The 17,234-nt window shown below is 37.7% G+C and overlaps 2 protein-coding genes across 2 annotated transcripts in view; one reads left to right on the top strand and one right to left on the bottom strand.

Moving 5' to 3' along the window:
* EIF2AK3 (eukaryotic translation initiation factor 2 alpha kinase 3) overlaps window positions 1-17,234 on the top strand; it is a 72,137-nt gene that overhangs the window by 49,282 nt on the left and 5,621 nt on the right. Inside the window, exons 11-15 of the mRNA XM_003268790.3 lie at window positions 36-158; window positions 3,003-3,152; window positions 4,273-5,053; window positions 8,715-8,882; window positions 17,105-17,206. Coding sequence (XP_003268838.2) covers window positions 36-158; window positions 3,003-3,152; window positions 4,273-5,053; window positions 8,715-8,882; window positions 17,105-17,206 — 1,324 coding nt within the window. The remainder of the gene's footprint in view (window positions 1-35; window positions 159-3,002; window positions 3,153-4,272; window positions 5,054-8,714; window positions 8,883-17,104; window positions 17,207-17,234) is intronic.
* Window positions 4,105-17,234, bottom strand: part of LOC100590087 — a 36,705-nt gene continuing 23,575 nt past the window's right edge. Inside the window, exon 3 of the mRNA XM_003268791.3 lies at window positions 4,105-5,204. Coding sequence (XP_003268839.2) covers window positions 5,020-5,204 — 185 coding nt within the window. The 3' untranslated portion in view covers window positions 4,105-5,019. The remainder of the gene's footprint in view (window positions 5,205-17,234) is intronic.

Genomic DNA, 17,234 nt, shown 5'->3' with positions numbered 1-17,234 from the left:
TTGCAAACCTTTATAAATTTTGCCTCTTTTTAAAGATATCTAACTGATTTTGAGCCAATTCAATGCCTGGGACGTGGTGGCTTTGGAGTTGTTTTTGAAGCTAAAAACAAAGTAGATGACTGCAATTATGCTATCAAGAGGATCCGTCTCCCCAATAGGTAATGGGTGGTACCTTCAGTAAACTTGAAATCAGCACAGTGTGATCTAATCTCATGGGTAAAATATCCTTCTTACTGTACTCTGTAAACACCATAGAAAACACAGTTTCAGACCTTTCAAATCTTAGGTTCTAAGTGCTGCCAATTAACCAGCTGTCTAAAAGTTCTTATCTCTATAGGTTGCTTTCTGTCTACTTTTAAAATATGCCCTTGTTTTTTATTATTAACTCAGGACTTTCGTTTAGTGGCTTATAATAACTGTAGACTTCAATAAATTGCAGCATTTTAAAATATTCTATATTTTTGTGTAAATAAGGAAAAGTACTAGAACAAAAACATTTGAATTATATTTTGTCTCTACCCAGTAATAACTATTAACACTTTAGAGTATTTCCTTTTGATTTTGTTTTCTGGTCGTATATTTTCCTAACTGGTAGCCAGTTGCCAGTACTGTACAGTTTTGTCTGTTGCTTTCTTCATCATGTCCTCTATATTTTTCATGTCATTAAGAATATGTTGTTAGAATCCTAAAATATATTAAAAGTATTTTATGGCTTGGTAATAGTCCATTTAATACACGTGCCATATTTTGTTTAACCATTTGTTATTGTTAAACAATTTGGTTTCTAATTTGTTACAGTTAGAAATAACTTTACCATAAAAAAAAACTTTGCAGTATTCATCTTTTTATGTACCTTTTGACAATATCTATTTCCTTAAGATAGATTCCTAGAAGTGTGATTTCTGGCTCAGAACAGTGTAATGCTTAAGATGATAGGGTTCCAGCAATACCTTTTATTCTAACTATGTAGAAGGCTCAAATTGCTGGGGTTTTTTTGAGACAGGGTCTCGCTCTGTCACCCAGGCTGGAGTGCAATGGCACAATCTCGGCTGTCTGCAACCTCCGCCTCCCTGGTTCAAGTGATTCTCATGCCTCAGCCTCCTGAGTAGCTGGGATTACAGACACGCACCACCACACCCAGCTAATTTTGTATTTTCAGTAAAGATGGGGTTTCACTATGTTGGCCAGGCTGGTCTCAAACTCCTTGACCTCAGGTGATCCACCTGCCTTGGCCTCCCAAAGTGCTGGGATTATAGGCATGCACCACCACACCCGGCTAATTTTTGTATTTTTAGTAGAGACAGTGTTTCACCATGTTGGCCAGGCTGGTCTCAAACTCCTGACCTCAAATGATCCACCCGTCTTGCGCCCTCCCAAAGTGCAAGGCGTGAGCCACTGTGCCTGGCCTCTTGTTGATTCTTGATTAAATGCACACTAATTGTTGTGCTGTCGTCATATCTGGTAGTCACAGTTTTTTCAAATTCCTGTCTGGTAGGTACAGGAATTGGATGGTTTGGGTACTAGAGAACTAATTTTTTTCTTTTGGTAAATAACTCTACATTTACTTTTGGTAAATAACTTTTGAGTAGTTTAAATATTCATATGTGCCAGGCACTACATAAGTGATAAAAACTAAGCAAGGTTTCTGCCCTCAAGAAGCCTGTACCTTTTTGGTGCTTCTGTATGTACACTCAAGTAAATACAACGCAAGAAAGATTTTGACCTTTGCCTTATCTTAGTAAATATTAATAGCCTCTCATGAAGAAGAGCGGATGTGGCCAAAAGGCAGTCAAGGAAGTCAGGCTTCACAGAAATGGCGGCATTTGCTCTGGGTGCTCAAGAGTAGCCTTTCCCTCCGTAGGAGGCAGGTGGGGAGGGATGGCCAAGTGCATGAAATGGCCCGAGCAAAGGCTCTCACAAACACTTGGAGGTGGTATGGAGAATGGTGAGAGTTCTGGAATAGATGGAACAAAGGTTAAGAACAAGGGAGGATGGAAGAGAGGAAGAAAAAGATAGGTTGGCCAGGTAGAGTGGCTCATGCTTGTAATCCCAGCACTTTGGGAGTCCTAGGCGGGTGGATCAGTTGAGGCCAGGAGTTCGAGACCAGCCTGACCAACATGACAAAATCTCATCTCTACTAAAAGGCAGGTGGAGGTTACAGTGAGCTGAGATCACATCACTGTACTCCAGCGTGGGTGACAGAGTGAGACTCTGTCTCAGGAAAAAAAAAAAGATAGCTTGTAGCACCTTAAATGCCAAGCAAAGAAGGTGGGACTTTAAAATTTTATTTGTATGTGCAGTAGATGTGCTTGTAGCATTTATTTCCAGAAGAGAAAAACAAACAAACAAAACTGAAATACTTGTATTTTTTAAAATATAGGACTTGTGTGGCCTTTTAGAAGTATACCGTAGGCTGGCCGGGCACAGTGGCTCACACTTGTAATCCCAGCACTTTGGGAGGCCAAGGCAGGTGGATCACCTGAGGTTAGGAGTTCGAGACCAGCCTGACCAACATGGCGAAACCCTGTCTCTACCAAAAACACAAAATTAGTTGGGTGTGGTGGTGTGCATCTGTAATCCCAGCTACTCGGGAGGCTGAGGCATGAGAATCACTTGAACCAGGGAGGCGGAGGTTGCAGAGAGCTGAGATTGTGCCGCTGCACTCCAGCCTGGGTGACAGAGCGAGACCCTGTCTCAAAAAAAAAAAAAAAAAGAAGTATAACCTAGGCTAACTCATCTGTTTCTAATTTTAGTTTCAGGAAAAGATCCTATTTTATTATTTTTCTGTTTTCACCATTAGATATGAATACTTCTTCAGATATGAACAGCCTACAGTGTTGTCTTACTTTCTCTCTTTTTCAAGCTAATTTTATTTCTTAATTTTCCTTTTTTATTGATATATAATACATCTACATATTTTAGGGGTATAAGTCATATAATTTGTAAAGATCAAATCAGTGTAATTGGAATATCCATCACCTTAAATATTTTCTCTCTTTCAGGGAATTGGCTCGGGAAAAGGTAATGCGAGAAGTTAAAGCCTTAGCCAAGCTTGAACACCCAGGCATTGTTAGATATTTCAATGCCTGGCTCGAAGCACCACCAGAGAAGTGGCAAGAAAAGATGGATGAAATTTGGCTGAAAGACGAAAGGTAACTAACTTTGTTACACATACACTTAAGCTAGTTTTTTGCTTGTGTGATTACAATATCAGTTTTATAACTTTAGGGTTTTTTTTTTTTAAAGGAACAGCAGAGTTCTGTTGCTTCATGTTTTGAAAAGTTCTCTAGCCACTTGTGAAATTTTGATTTAGATTTTGAGAACATACAGGAGTGGCTCATGCCTGTAATCCCAGCACTTTGGGAGGCCAAGGTGGGAAGATGGCTTGAGCCCAGGAGTTCAAGACCAACCTGAGCAACATAGTGAGACCCTGTCTCTTAGAAAAAATAAGAGAGAACATACATTTTAAAAAATTATTAGTTGATAGGACTGTATACATCGTGACTGATTGAGGGATTTATAGTGACTTTTCTCAGTATAAGGTATCTGCTTCTGTCTCCATTTTTAAAAAATGTTTGTTATTTAGTTCTTCTATTAGTAGTTAACTATTTACAACTCCTTTTTAAGTAGCTTTGAACTATTTGCAGTTAAAAATACATAAACTTAGCCTGAATATATTGCCCATATTAACTATGATGTGCTATAGGAAGGAAGGCCCTTTAAAAACTATTAAAGAAGAAGAAAAAGGAAGCATGTGTAGATAGACTGCCACCAGACAACTGGAGTGAAACTCCTACCTATAGGTATCTAAGCAACATTAGATCCACGTGAGGTACCTTGTTAAAGTGGTGCTTATTATAGACTCAACCAATAACTAAGCCATAGAAGGTCCAAGTGAAATTGCCCCGTATCTCAAGGCCTTGTGAGGTGCTGCCCTAATTTAGATTAGGGCTTCAGAACCACAGCCACCAAGGAATCCTGTCCTCACTTTGTATAAAAGGCTTTGGCTGCTCTGGCAGCCCCAGACAGTCCCAGGTAACTGTTTCATGTATAAAATTAGGCTTTAAAATTAAGTTTTTTAGAAGGAATGAATGGATTGTGATGTTCTCTATCTCACATTGCATGTTTTTATTTAGTTTGTATGTTGTTTTGTTGTTTGTCATTTGGTAAGTGGCCTTATTATAGTTGAAGCTTGTTAAACAGAGGGTGCAGTTCAGGTACTTTAATCAATATATATTCACTCTTACCCCTTTGTATTTCTCCCACTTTTAGCACAGACTGGCCACTCAGCTCTCCTAGCCCAATGGATGCACCATCAGTTAAAATACGTAGAATGGATCCTTTCTTTACAAAAGAACATATTGAAATCATAGCTCCTTCACCACAAAGAAGCAGGTCTTTTTCAGTAGGGATTTCTTGTGACCAGACAAGTTCATCTGAGAGCCAGTTCTCACCACTGGAATTCTCAGGAATGGACCATGAGGACATCAGTGAGTCAGTGGATGCAGCATACAACCTCCAGGACAGTTGCCTTACAGACTGTGATGTGGAAGATGGTACTATGGATGGCAATGATGAGGGGCACTCCTTTGAACTTTGTCCTTCTGAAGCTTCTCCTTATGTAAGGTCAAGGGAGAGAACCTCCTCTTCAATAGTATTTGAAGATTCTGGCTGTGATAATGCTTCCAGTAAAGAAGAGCCGAAAACTAATCAATTGCATATTGGCAACCATTGTGCTAATAAACTAACTGCTTTCAAGCCCACCAGTAGCAAATCTTCTTCTGAAGCTACATTGTCAGTTTCTCCTCCAAGACCAACCACTTTAAGTTTAGATCTCACTAAAAACACCACAGAAAAACTCCAGCCCAGTTCACCAAAGGTGTATCTTTACATTCAAATGCAGCTGTGCAGAAAAGAAAACCTCAAAGACTGGATGAATGGACGATGTACCATAGAGGAGAGAGAGAGAAGCATGTGTCTGCACATCTTCCTGCAGATCGCAGAGGCAGTGGAGTTTCTTCACAGTAAAGGACTGATGCACAGGGACCTCAAGGTCTGTATTTGTGGAGCATCACCCTTGGGTTTCAATCTGACGTTTTGTGATTCAGAGCAGTACTTGCAGTACTCTGAAGGATCCTTAAGAGTTAGGGAGAGTAAAAGCATCTGAGAGCAGAGGTCTGAGAAAGTAGCCCTGAAGTGGCCTGCTGCAAGAATAAGAAGTCTTATGTCTGAAAACTTTAGGCAAACCATGCATTCATTGCCTTTGGTAATGTGTTTGTGTTCATTTTACTGTAAAAGGTATTCTCAGTAGTCCAGGTGAGGGAAAAAAAGAAAAAGAATCTTTAGGCAAAATCCACCATGAGCAGATATGGCCTGTTTTTTTTTTTTTTTTTTTTTTTTTTTGGTTTTGTTTTTTTTCTATGGTTTTGAGTAACCCTGACACCAATACCTCCAGGGCTCTGAAGCAGCATGGTGAAAGGGATCTGAATGGAAGGAGAGACATGGGTTCCTTCATTAGCCAGCTTGAATCGGGGCAAATCTCCACACTTGCTTCTTTTTCTGAACTGTTTAGACTTTGGGGGAAGGCATAAGAAGCTGAATGGGGAAAGGTAGCAAATAGTTAACCAGATGATTGTTTATAGCTCTAAAACCTTGGATTCTATTTTCAGTATATTCAGTAGTGAATTTTGTAGTAATATAATATGCAAAATTACTTAAGAGTCTTACTAAAACATGACATTTCTTTAGTAGTGTTTCTAAAATAAGTACATGGAACTTTTATTTAACTAATTTCCCACATTCCATATACTCTTAGCCATCACCAGTAGATGTGGAGTGAATGTATAAATACTTTTCTGATGAAAGTAGCTTAAAGTCTTGATAGAAGTGGATCCATTTTAAGTCTTTTCGGTTTTATGTAACCATAGACTTGTTTCAGGCACAAAAGTAGCTATTTGGACACAAGTTATTTTCTTCTAAAATCAGCAGTAGGTTTTCAAATTCTTGGGTATATTTTAAGAGTTTTAGGGTAACGAGAATAGGAATTAGAAATAATTCTTATTTTTTAACATAATTGTTATTTAGTCATATAAATCATTATGCTTCAGTGATTTTGACATGGGCCCAAACTGATTGCCAAGAATTGTTCTGCACTGAATGAAAAGTTCAGAGATGAATTATTTGGTTGGATTGGAGAAGACAGTTTACAGGAGACCACACACCCCTAATTTGAGAGAATACTAGCATTTAGGTTTGAATATAGTAAACACTTACCACTAGGTGGGAAACAACTAGCTGAAATACACATTCTTCTTGTACTTAACACTTGCTGTATGCACAAATGCCAACTTGAAAGACAATGAATCATGTTTTCACTAGTAATGAATATTCTTCTGCTAATTTTATAATGTAAATGAGATATTGGTAAATATCCATTTAATGCTACAATATTGTCTAAAGATTTTTCTGTAATTGTCTATGCACCAGAAAAATTGCAAGAAGAAAGTTAATATTCCTGTTAGTTTTTCTAGAAATCAGAAAGGTTTATTCCTTTCTAAATAGAAGACAATTCCTTTTAAAGATTTCTAGTGTGCCCCCCAACCAAAAAAAAAAAAATGCCAAGATTTTTGTTCCTGGGTGAAAAAGCTGTACATTTTGCTACGTTCTGACCTAAATCTTTGAGCTCAATGTTAAACCTTCTAGGCCCTCTCCCCCTGTTATATTTTGGTCACATTTTTGTCTTCAGGACTTTGGCTCCTGCCTCTTCAGACTAACTTCTAGTCTTCTATTTTCTCCACTCTGAGCTTTTCTTAGTTCCTCTTGATATACACTGTTCTGACAGAAACCTGGTCCTTCTTCATTATTCTCATCACACCTGGATTATTTTTTTCTGTGGTTTCTATGGGGTATGAACCATATCTGTTTCTTTTACCTGTTATAGTCTCAGTACAATGCCTGAATGTTCTAGATAGTCATACCATTTATTTTGAATTTTATTTTCTTTGCACTCAAAAGCGTTTATACTGGCTTAACTAGAAAAGGAAATCTGTTGGCCCATGTGGCTAAACTGTTGAGAATTCAGGTAAAGTTTTAGCTGAGATCAAGTGATTCAAGTGATTTAGCCAGAACCTGGTTTCTCTCCTCCCCATTTCTTGTTTCTATTTAAGTCTTTTGGAGTTGGTGGGGTAGAGGGTGGAGAGAAAAGTATTGCTTTTTCCCACTATTTATCAGAAGTTTTTATTCTACTTAAACCAAGGACACCTACCCATCCCCCAACAAGCCCGATCCCTAGCCAGGCAATGGGATTCTGTGGATTGGCTTAAGCAACTTGTAGAGCATGGATGCCTTCCACACTAACCATGGGGTTTTGCTGCACAGTCAGCAAGAATGAAGTTCCCAAAGTAAAGTCAAGATACTTCTGGTGGAAGCATAGGGAGATAGATACTGGAGAGCCAAAAAGCTTGTCTATTATAGGGTTCAGTAAATAACAACTGCCATCAGATGTTGGGAGTTGGGAAGAAAGATGACATTTAATGCAGGATAGTCTATTATTGCTTCTGGTACAAAGTTATTTATTGGAGAGCTACAGATTATTACCATAGATCTTATACACAATAACTTCATGCTTCCAAGTCAAAATCGTTTAATGGTATTTTGGAGTTTGGGAATGCAATGTTATTTTCTGGCAGTATTTGAAACATGATGAAATTCAATTTCATGAGCTAAATGGCTTCCTTTTTCCTCATTTCAAGGGCTATGAATGGTGGTCATATTACCCACAGAGTAGAGTAGACTCTGAGGGAAAGATGATGTATTTCATGTAGGGCACCTTGGGTTTCAGGAGCCCATGAGACCTCTGGTTAGATGTATTCAATAAACAGTGTCATATGAGTTCAGAACTCAGGGCAGAGATCTGGGAGTAGATGTAGTCTTGAGAACATAGAGGTTTTACAAGAGGCAGCATAGAGTAGTAGTGAAGAGCTCTTATCCCTTCTGATAATCTATATGGCCCTCTCAGATGCAAACCAAAAGATCAGTCTGTTTCATTCATTCACCAAATAGTAATTAGCTACCATAGAGCAAGAACTGGACTGAAATCTGGGCATGTGGCAGTGGATCACAAGGTTCTTTCCTCATAGAGCCAGACTGCTCAGGTTTGAATCCCTGCTCCACCACTTGCTAGCTGTGTAACCTTGGGCAATTTGTTTAACTTCTGGGCCTTACTTTCTATGTCTGTAAAATGGGGTTAGTACTCATCTAATGGGGTTGTAGTACACGAGTTAGTAGTAGTAGTAAACTGCTTTGAACAGTGCCTAGTAAATAGAACATTGCAGGTTCTATTTACAAGCTAGTTATTATTAGTTATAATTATTAAGGCTTTAAGTCATAAGTGTAGACTTGCCTGGGAAGAATATACGGAATAATAAGATTGAGGATTAAGTACCATGATCCCTAGGGAATGTGCATATCAAAGGGTTTAAGTAGATGTTCAATAAATACTAGCACTCTTTGCTACCCTTCCCTTTTCTTGACTAGCAGTACTTCTCTGGCACAGAAAAATTGTCACTATTTTCCTATTAGCCCATTTTAAAAAGAAATATGCTTGAAAATATCTAGTTTGTTGTATATTTTCTTTGTAGTCATTTAAATAATTCTCTTTACTTTTTCTCCTCCATGCACACCCACTGTACTTTTGTCTGTTGTATTCTTTCCAGCCATCCAACATATTCTTTACAATGGATGATGTGGTCAAGGTTGGAGACTTTGGGTTAGTGACTGCAATGGACCAGGATGAGGAAGAGCAGACGGTTCTGACCCCAATGCCAGCATACGCCAGACACACAGGACAAGTAGGGACCAAACTGTATATGAGCCCAGAGCAGGTGAGTTTTTCAGACTTTTACTTATTAGCACAGCAGCAGATGTACCTGATGAATCTCTTTCCATATTTTCACTAAAATACCCAGTAATCTAAAACCCAGAAAGTCTGGAAATTATGAAAACTGGCAGTAGTGTTCCAGTAGTGGAATAGTGACACAGCTAAGATGTAGTTTCTATAACCTGAATTAGGACTGGATTAAGAAAAATACAATGCATAAAATGCACTCACCCCCTGAACAAGCACCTGACAGCAACCAGGAATTTGGAAAGAGACTTTGAATGCCACCCTCCCAAACTTAACTCCAGTTTGCCTTGTGTAGACTATGTTGGAACTGTTTTCAGAGCCAGCTAGACCCAGAGGTACTATACTGAGCTGCCCTTTGTGGTCATTCATAGGCAACTTCCAGCATGTACCATAGTAGGAAATAGATGCACACAGGCCGCCAGGTGTTGCCTTGTGGGCTGCTTGGCCTTCACAGGAAAAGCACTGTAATCAGGGCAAGGACTGGAAGAGCAGGGGGAACAGGGCATCCTGGAAGCATCAGGCGAGCATGCTCAGCCACCACCAGGCAAATGATCTTCACAGGCTTCTCTATGCTTAGAGCAGAGGGTCTCAGATGTCTTGGGCTCAGTACCTATTTACACTTGTAGAAATAACTGAGAACCCAAAAGGTTTTATTAACAAAATTTTATCTATCAATATTTGTAATATTAGAAGTTAAAAGAGAAATTTATAAAACTTTATTAAATCAATTAAATAACAGAACTAAACCTATCACATCTTGAGTTATTTTTATGAAAAATAAGTATTTTCTAAAACAAAAAAAATTAGAGGCACCAATTCCCCTGCAAAAAAAAAAAAAAAATTAGAGTGACATTTGTTTACATTTTTGCCAGTCTCTTTAAAGCTGACTTATAAAACTGCTACATTCTTCTATCTGCTTTTGTGTTCAGTCTGTTGCAGTATGTTATTTTTGCTGAAGTACATGAAGAAATCTGGCCTCACACAGATATGTAGTTGGAAAAAAGAGCAATATTTCATTGCAAGTAATTGTAGATATTTTTCTTTGATAGTATATCAAAACTTAGTAAGTGATAGTTTCTTAAAAGTCATTTACACTGTGAAATCTAAAACCATTCATGAATATTTTGTACTCTGGTACTTTTAACATCCCTTGGTCCATTTTGTACTTTGAATGGATCTTTTTACCCATGCTTGACTTTATATTGTTCATTAGTCATTTGGAAACTATCGGTTCCCTAAGTTTGGCAACTATTCCAAAAGTCATCACAGTTCATTATGTAATATAAAAAGTCACTTTGGTTAATACAACCACCAATCTCACCAGAAAAGGCTTTACGTACATATTAGGAGGCTATCAAATTCCCACTGGTAGATTCAAATCTTCCAAAATTTTAATTTTCACTTAAAAGCTCAACTTTTATCGTTGGCAACAAATACTGTTAGTTTTCCTTGAAATGCCATTCTCATATTGTTCATCTTTTTTTTCTCTTTTAAAAAAACAATGTATCTTTTTTTTTTTTGAGATGGGGTCTTGCTGTGTTACCCAGACTGGTTTTGAACTTCTGGCCGCAAGCAATCCTTGAACCTCAGCCTCCCAAAGTGCTGGGATCACAGGCAAAAGCCACCATGCCCGGTCTCATTGTTCATCTTTAAGAAACTGTCCCTCGGCCAGTCGCAGTGGCTCATACCTATAATCCCAGCACTTTGGGAGGCCGAGGCAGGCAGATTACCTGAGGCCAGGAGTTCGAGACCAGCATGGCCAACATGGTGAAACCCCGTCTCTAGTAAAAATACAGAAATTAGCTGGGGATGGTAACGCACACCTATAGTCCCAGCTACTCAGGAGGCTGAGGGATGAGAATTGCTTGAACTCGGGAGGCAGAGGTTGCAGTAAGCTGAGATTGCACCACTGCAATTCAGCCTGGGTGACAGAGCAAGACTCCATCTCAAAAAAAAAAAAAAAGAAAAAAGAAAAAGAAACTATCTGTCAGGTATCCAAGTCTCAATAACTGTAGGTTGTCTACCAATTATTCTTTCAAATCAAATGGTGTTCTATGAAAAGAGCAGCTAGCGCATATTTTAACTCAAATAATGGCACAAGTGCTAATGATACTCACAAGCTAATCTATGCTTACATCAGCAGGTCTCAACTTCTTAAAATTAGTTTGTTTTTTAAATTGACTCATAATTGTACATATTTATGGGGTACATACTGTCATTTTAATATATACACTATTTAGTGATTGGATCAGGGTAATTAGCATATCCAAGGTATCAAACTTGGAGACAACTGTTGTACTTTGGTATGGAGCATAAAGGTTTTTATGAATATTTTCCATTTTGTCAGATCATTAAAAAGGTGTATATTTAAAGGTTGAGATTTAATAAATTAATAATTTTTACTGCTAGGACATTTTAAGTGAAATGTTTTTTGGTTTTGCCTGTGAGCACATGGTGCTGAAGAATGTAATTGCTACTGGTATAGCTTGGCACTGCTCACTTGATTCATGCTTAGGTTCTGTCAGTGCAAATGTCAACACAGGGAAAAATTATATCTTAGTATTATTATGAAAATAGTCTTGACCTTGCAGACCTCTTGAAAGGGTGTTAGGGTCCCCAGGAATCCATGGACCATACTTCAAGAACCACTGGATTTGATTATCTTTGTAAGATTATATCAGAGACCAGTAACAGGAACTGCCTTTGAGGAGGTCAACTTTGTTTTACTGTCATAGAGCATCCTTTTGAAGTGTTTGCATTGTTTACATTAGTCAAGTGTTTCTTTTTTACAATGTGAATTTTTATTTTGTGTTTCATCTTTGAAGGAGGTTGCAGTGAGCCAAGATCCTGCTACTGCACTCCAGCTTGGGCAACAGAGTGAGACTCTGTCTCAAAAAAAAGAAAAAAGAAATCAAGCATTTTTACATATTAAGAGTCAAAAAAGTATCTTAAATGAAAAAAACAAAATGCAGAAATGTGTAGACCTTTTGTGTAAAGGAGGAAAAGATAGATATACATTTGCTTATGTTTACGTAAAAAAACTCTGGATTGATTTGTAAGAAACAAATGGCTATGGGGGCAGTGGCAGAGGGGAAGTGACTGGTGGGGCTAGGCCAGTGAGGGACAGAGTGAGAGGGAACTTTTACTGTTCTTTTTGAGCCATGGGAATGTGTTACCTATTAAAAGTTAATTTGAGATGAGAAACATATAAAAATTGTCAATAGACATCAAACCCAATGAACGATATGTGCCAATGGTTCTTGTGAATATTGATACCAAAATGAGAATAAAATCCAAAATGTATTCCTAGTAAAAGACAGATAATTTTAAGTATGCTTATCATTATAAGCTGAGTTTGTGATTCCTATATTAAATTAACAAAGATCAGGGAATGGACGACGGTAAGAACATGGAAAATAAAGATGGGAGTAGGGATTTGTACTTGGTGTAGCTAAATTTGGCAAATAGAATAATAAAACAATATTTCTACCTCTGTATCACTACAGACAACAAATACAAACTGCAGCAAAGGGAAAGGATGTGGAAATACAAGTGATGCTAAAGCCAAATATTAGTTATGACAACAAATAGATGTGTTTAAATATCCCCACGAAAGGGAAACTGCAGATTGGATTATAATGTAAAAAAAAAAAGGTTAGAAAGGGAAGCTAGGTAAAAAATCTACTAGGCTTTATATATAGTTGCTATTTGAACATTGATGAATAAATTATAATTATATATACTTTCATTTTGAACTTCTAGGCCACAAAGAAATATCACAGATATTGTAAATGCCTTTTTATGATTATAGTACATTAAAAGAAGGGTATAGTGGTTTATAAATTGATTTTTATAATTTTGTCTGTTTTTATTTTTGCTTTTGCTTCTGTTTTGCTGGCTGGAAATTTTATTATTTTATTTTTTTGAGACAGGGTCTTACTTTCTCACCCATGCTGGAGTATAGTCTTGTGATCTTGGCTCACTGTAGCATCTGCCTCCTGGGCTCAAGTGATCCTCCCACCTCAGCCTTCCAAGTAGCTGGGATTACAGGTCCACACCACCATGCTGAGATAATTTTTTTGTTTTTTGTGGAGACGAGGTCTCACTATGTTGCCTAGGCTGGTCTTGAACTCTTGGGATCAAGCAATCCTCCCGCCTTGGCCTCCAAAAGTGCTGGGATTACAGGCGTGACAGCCACTGTGCCTGGCCAACTGGAAATTTTAAAACCCTCCTAAATAACTATCAGGTCAATAGATGATGGGTTGATAAGTGCAGCAAACCACCATGGCACACGTTTACCTATGTAACAAACCTGCACAGCCTACACATGTAAACTGGAACTTAAAAAACACAAAGATTTTTAAAAAATAACTATCAGGTCAATAATGAAGTAAAAATACTCATACAAAGTATTAAGAAAATGATGAAAGAAGTTGGGCACCGTGGCTTGAGCCTATAATCTCAGCTACTCAGGAGGGTGAGGTGAGAGCATCACCATGGTTGTTTCTAATAGTTTAAAATAAAGATAATCCTCTCTAGCATAGATATCTACTTAAGGGGGGAAAATCACAAATAAATTTAGAAATTAGAAGAGATACAGAAGAGATTTTTATTTATAAGAGACTTTCATATATAGTCAATTGGTTGCAACCAAAAGTATCCAAACTGGCTTACGTAGAAAAATAAATAAAATAAATCTATTGGCCCTGGTAATTGAATCATCCTGCTCAAATTATCTGGCCAAGGCCTGGTGAAAGGAAAAATTAAAACTATGAAATATCAAGATACTATAAATACATATTTCTATCTGTAGGAAAAAAGACTAGAAGAGCCATAAAATATCAACAGTCATTGCTTCTGAGTAGTGGGAGTTTGAATGCATTTTAATCTATTTTGGACTTTTCTGTATGTTCCAATTTTTCTACACAGTCATATAACAGAATTGATATTAAAAACAGTTTTGGTTGGGCATGATGGCTCATGCCTGTAATCCCAGCACTTTGGGACAGGTGGATTGCTTGAGCTTCAGAGTTCAAGACCAGCCTGGGTAACATGGTGAAACCCCATCTCTACAAAAAATACAAAAATTAGCTGGGCATGGTGGTGTATGCCTGTGGTCCCAGCTACTTGAGAGACTGAAGTAGAAAGGATCGCTTGAGGCTGGGAGGTGGAGGTTGCAGTGAGCCAAGGTCATGCCACTGTGCTCCAGCCTGGGTGACAGAGTGAAACCCCTTTAAAAAAAAAAGGGGGTTTTTTTGGCCAGGCATGGTGGCTGACACCTGTAATCCCAGCACTTTGGGAAGCCAAAGCGGGCAGACCATCTGAGGTCAGGAGTTCGAGACCAGCCTGGCCGACGTGGTGAAACTCCATCTCTACTGAAAATATAAAAATTAGCTGGGCATGATGGCAGGCACCTGTAATCCCAGCTACGCGGGAGGCTGAGGCAGGAGAATTGCTTGAACCCAGGAGGGGGAGGTTGCAGTGAGCCGAGATCTTGCCATTGCACTCCAGCCTGGGCAACAAGAGCGAAACTCCGTCTAAAAAAAAAAAAAAAAAAAGTTTTTGTGTTTTTAAAAATTTATTATTATTTAAGGGGCTGAAAATAATACTTTTACACTTTAAATATTGTGAAAACAAAAGGAATTCTATCTGGATGCTTATTAATGAAGGCTCATGACTTGGGAAGCCCCTTCCACCCAGCCCTATTTAAAAGAGATGCTTCTCCCTTCACTCCCTGCCAGGGTCCATCCCATTACACTAGTTTCTTTTTACAGCATTTTTTAACTCTTTGAGATTCTTTTTTCTTTCCCTGTAAAATATAAACTATCGGTATAGGGACTTAGCTTGTCTCTCTTTCTACTCTTAACACCTGAAACAACACCTAGAATGTGGCATAGTTTCATTAAGTGTTTGGCAGATGAGTGAAGGTGAGTGCTAGTGAAAAGATGAACACCAGGTAGTCCTGGCCACCACATACACACTTCTGTGCTGACTGTAGTGTGGCTTGTGGCTGCTGTGTGTGTGTGTCTTGGAAATGGGTTGCCATTTGAGAAAGGAAGAGGTTGATGACAACTGAAGCTATATTTGGTATTGTTGAAAATACTAGAAAAGTAGGATAGCTGTAGAAATTTTATGGCAATGTATAGTGGTTAAAATTTGGTAGTTAAAAATGGACAGTCTTAATTATCTTCTTAATCCTCTTTAAATGTAGAAACTGTCACTTTATAAAGTGCTCCTTAAAAAGTCGCTCAAAATAGTTTGGCTGTATGAATTGTACAATCTTACCCAAGCCTTAGAAGCAATACTAAAACATTGTTTTAAAATTATTTATTATTAGAACTCTCTTAATTTTCTCATCCTTGAAATAAATGAGCAGGACCCATGGTTACTTTATTCTTGGTTGTAATTACGAAGAAACACAGGTTAAGTTATAGATTTGCACAGCGATTAAACAATTCAAACTCAAAGGGTATATTCTACCTCCTAATTCCTTATTTTTTAGATATTTTGTAAATATAACTTTTCATGCATTCATGAGGGTACATTTCTTTTTTTAAATATATTTAATGATGTTAGAAACAATAAATAAATTTAGTAACACATTATATATCAATCTGTCCTCTAGGGAATACAGAAAGTATAGGGACATATAACAAAAAAGTAAAAATCACTTACCGAAAATATCTCTAAGACATTAACAGCAGTTATTTCATTTTCTGTCTCTCTCTGTGTGTATATCTATATATATGTATTTACACCTTACTTTAGAAAATAAAATTGGAATTCTACTCTAACATTTTGGATACAATATTACAATATAAGCATTTCCCATATTATTGAATATTCTTAGAAAATATTTCCAGCTGCATAGTATTCAACATTCATTTGGGACATTTTAATTACTTGTAAATTTTGCTATTAGGCATATCACTTGGGTAACTATCCCCGTACCCAAATGTCTGTACACATTTCCATCTGCCCTAGGGTGGGTAAAATTAGATGGGATCATTATGCAGGAGTAAACATTCATTTCCAGGTTGCTTCTTATAAATTTGTGTTTATTTATATTCTCCAAATAGTGTGTGAGGGTGTCCTTTTCAGTTCCCCTATAAGATTTGTTTTTGCACATTTTTTTTTTTTAACACTGCCAAAACCCCAGGGATAAGAAGTGAGACAGGGTTCAGATTGCTACAGTCTTTTGGAAGGAAAGAGGATGATGCCACTGATGTGGTCACTGAAGCTTTCCATCTGCTCTTCTACAAGCACAGAGGCAGGTAGGCTGTGCAGAAGGCCAGGGAGACAGATGCCAAGTACAGTTTAGAGGGGAAGTTGTGAAGGGATCATAAACCTTGGCAACTGCCCTGTGACCACCTCTACTCCCCAGTTAAGAAATACTGGTATGGAGCATTTCCAAAGTTCCCTTCTTTGGCTGTTTCTCAAATGTCAAGTTATATCCCTAAGGAAATTTTCACAAATAAAGGGTTTCTTCTGAGTCACCAAAAGGTCAATTTTAATTTAAATAATGCTTTCTTTAATCGAGTAGTTCTGTTGTGATTCATTTGTTCATTTTAACAACTAAGTATTTATTGAGGGCCTTCTCTATACTTAGCCCCAGTCCTGGACGATAGCAACACAAAAGAAGCATTTCCCTTCCTCCAGGACTTGATAATCTAGTTGTGAAGAAAAAGAAATATACACATGAAAAATACAACCAAGAATGCAAAGTATCCATAATTAAGTGCCCTAATGAAGGCTAACTACAGTTGATTAGTGGTTTGGAGTAACGAAGATTTTCTCATAAAAATGGGTTAGGACTAAGATGATTAGAAATGAGAGATTTGCTTTAGATAGCGTTCCCTTTGAAAAACTTCACCTCAGGGGTAGTCAAGCAGATTTTGCTGGCTCCCACAAACTTTTTTAGCATGGCAAGTCTCCAGGTTTCTGAGGGGCCTGTTTTACTGATGCATATCTCAGAGCTATACCTGGGCTTTCCTTCTGTAATGCTGAGTAGTTTAATTACTCTTGGTGTAGTAGTGAAGAAAAAAGACTTGGGAGATTAACTCTTTGCTAACATTTTTACACATGTACTTGCATTTAAACCAAGAAGTGACTAAGTAAACTTTGGGATTCAATAATGCTGTAATATCAACTGTACTGTCTCTATGTTAATTTTTAAATTTTCTTTATATGGGATTTCAGATTCATGGAAACAGCTATTCTCATAAAGTGGACATCTTTTCTTTAGGCCTGATTCTATTTGAATTGCTGTACCCATTCAGCACTCAGATGGAAAGAGTCAGGGTAAGTACCCTCCCTACTCAAAAAAAAA

Source organism: Nomascus leucogenys, chromosome 14, assembly GCF_006542625.1.
Source record: "Nomascus leucogenys isolate Asia chromosome 14, Asia_NLE_v1, whole genome shotgun sequence".
Lineage (NCBI taxonomy): Eukaryota > Metazoa > Chordata > Mammalia > Primates > Hylobatidae > Nomascus > Nomascus leucogenys.
The sequence above is the reverse complement of the archived record's forward strand: the minus strand, read 5'-3'. Positions and strand labels throughout refer to the sequence as shown.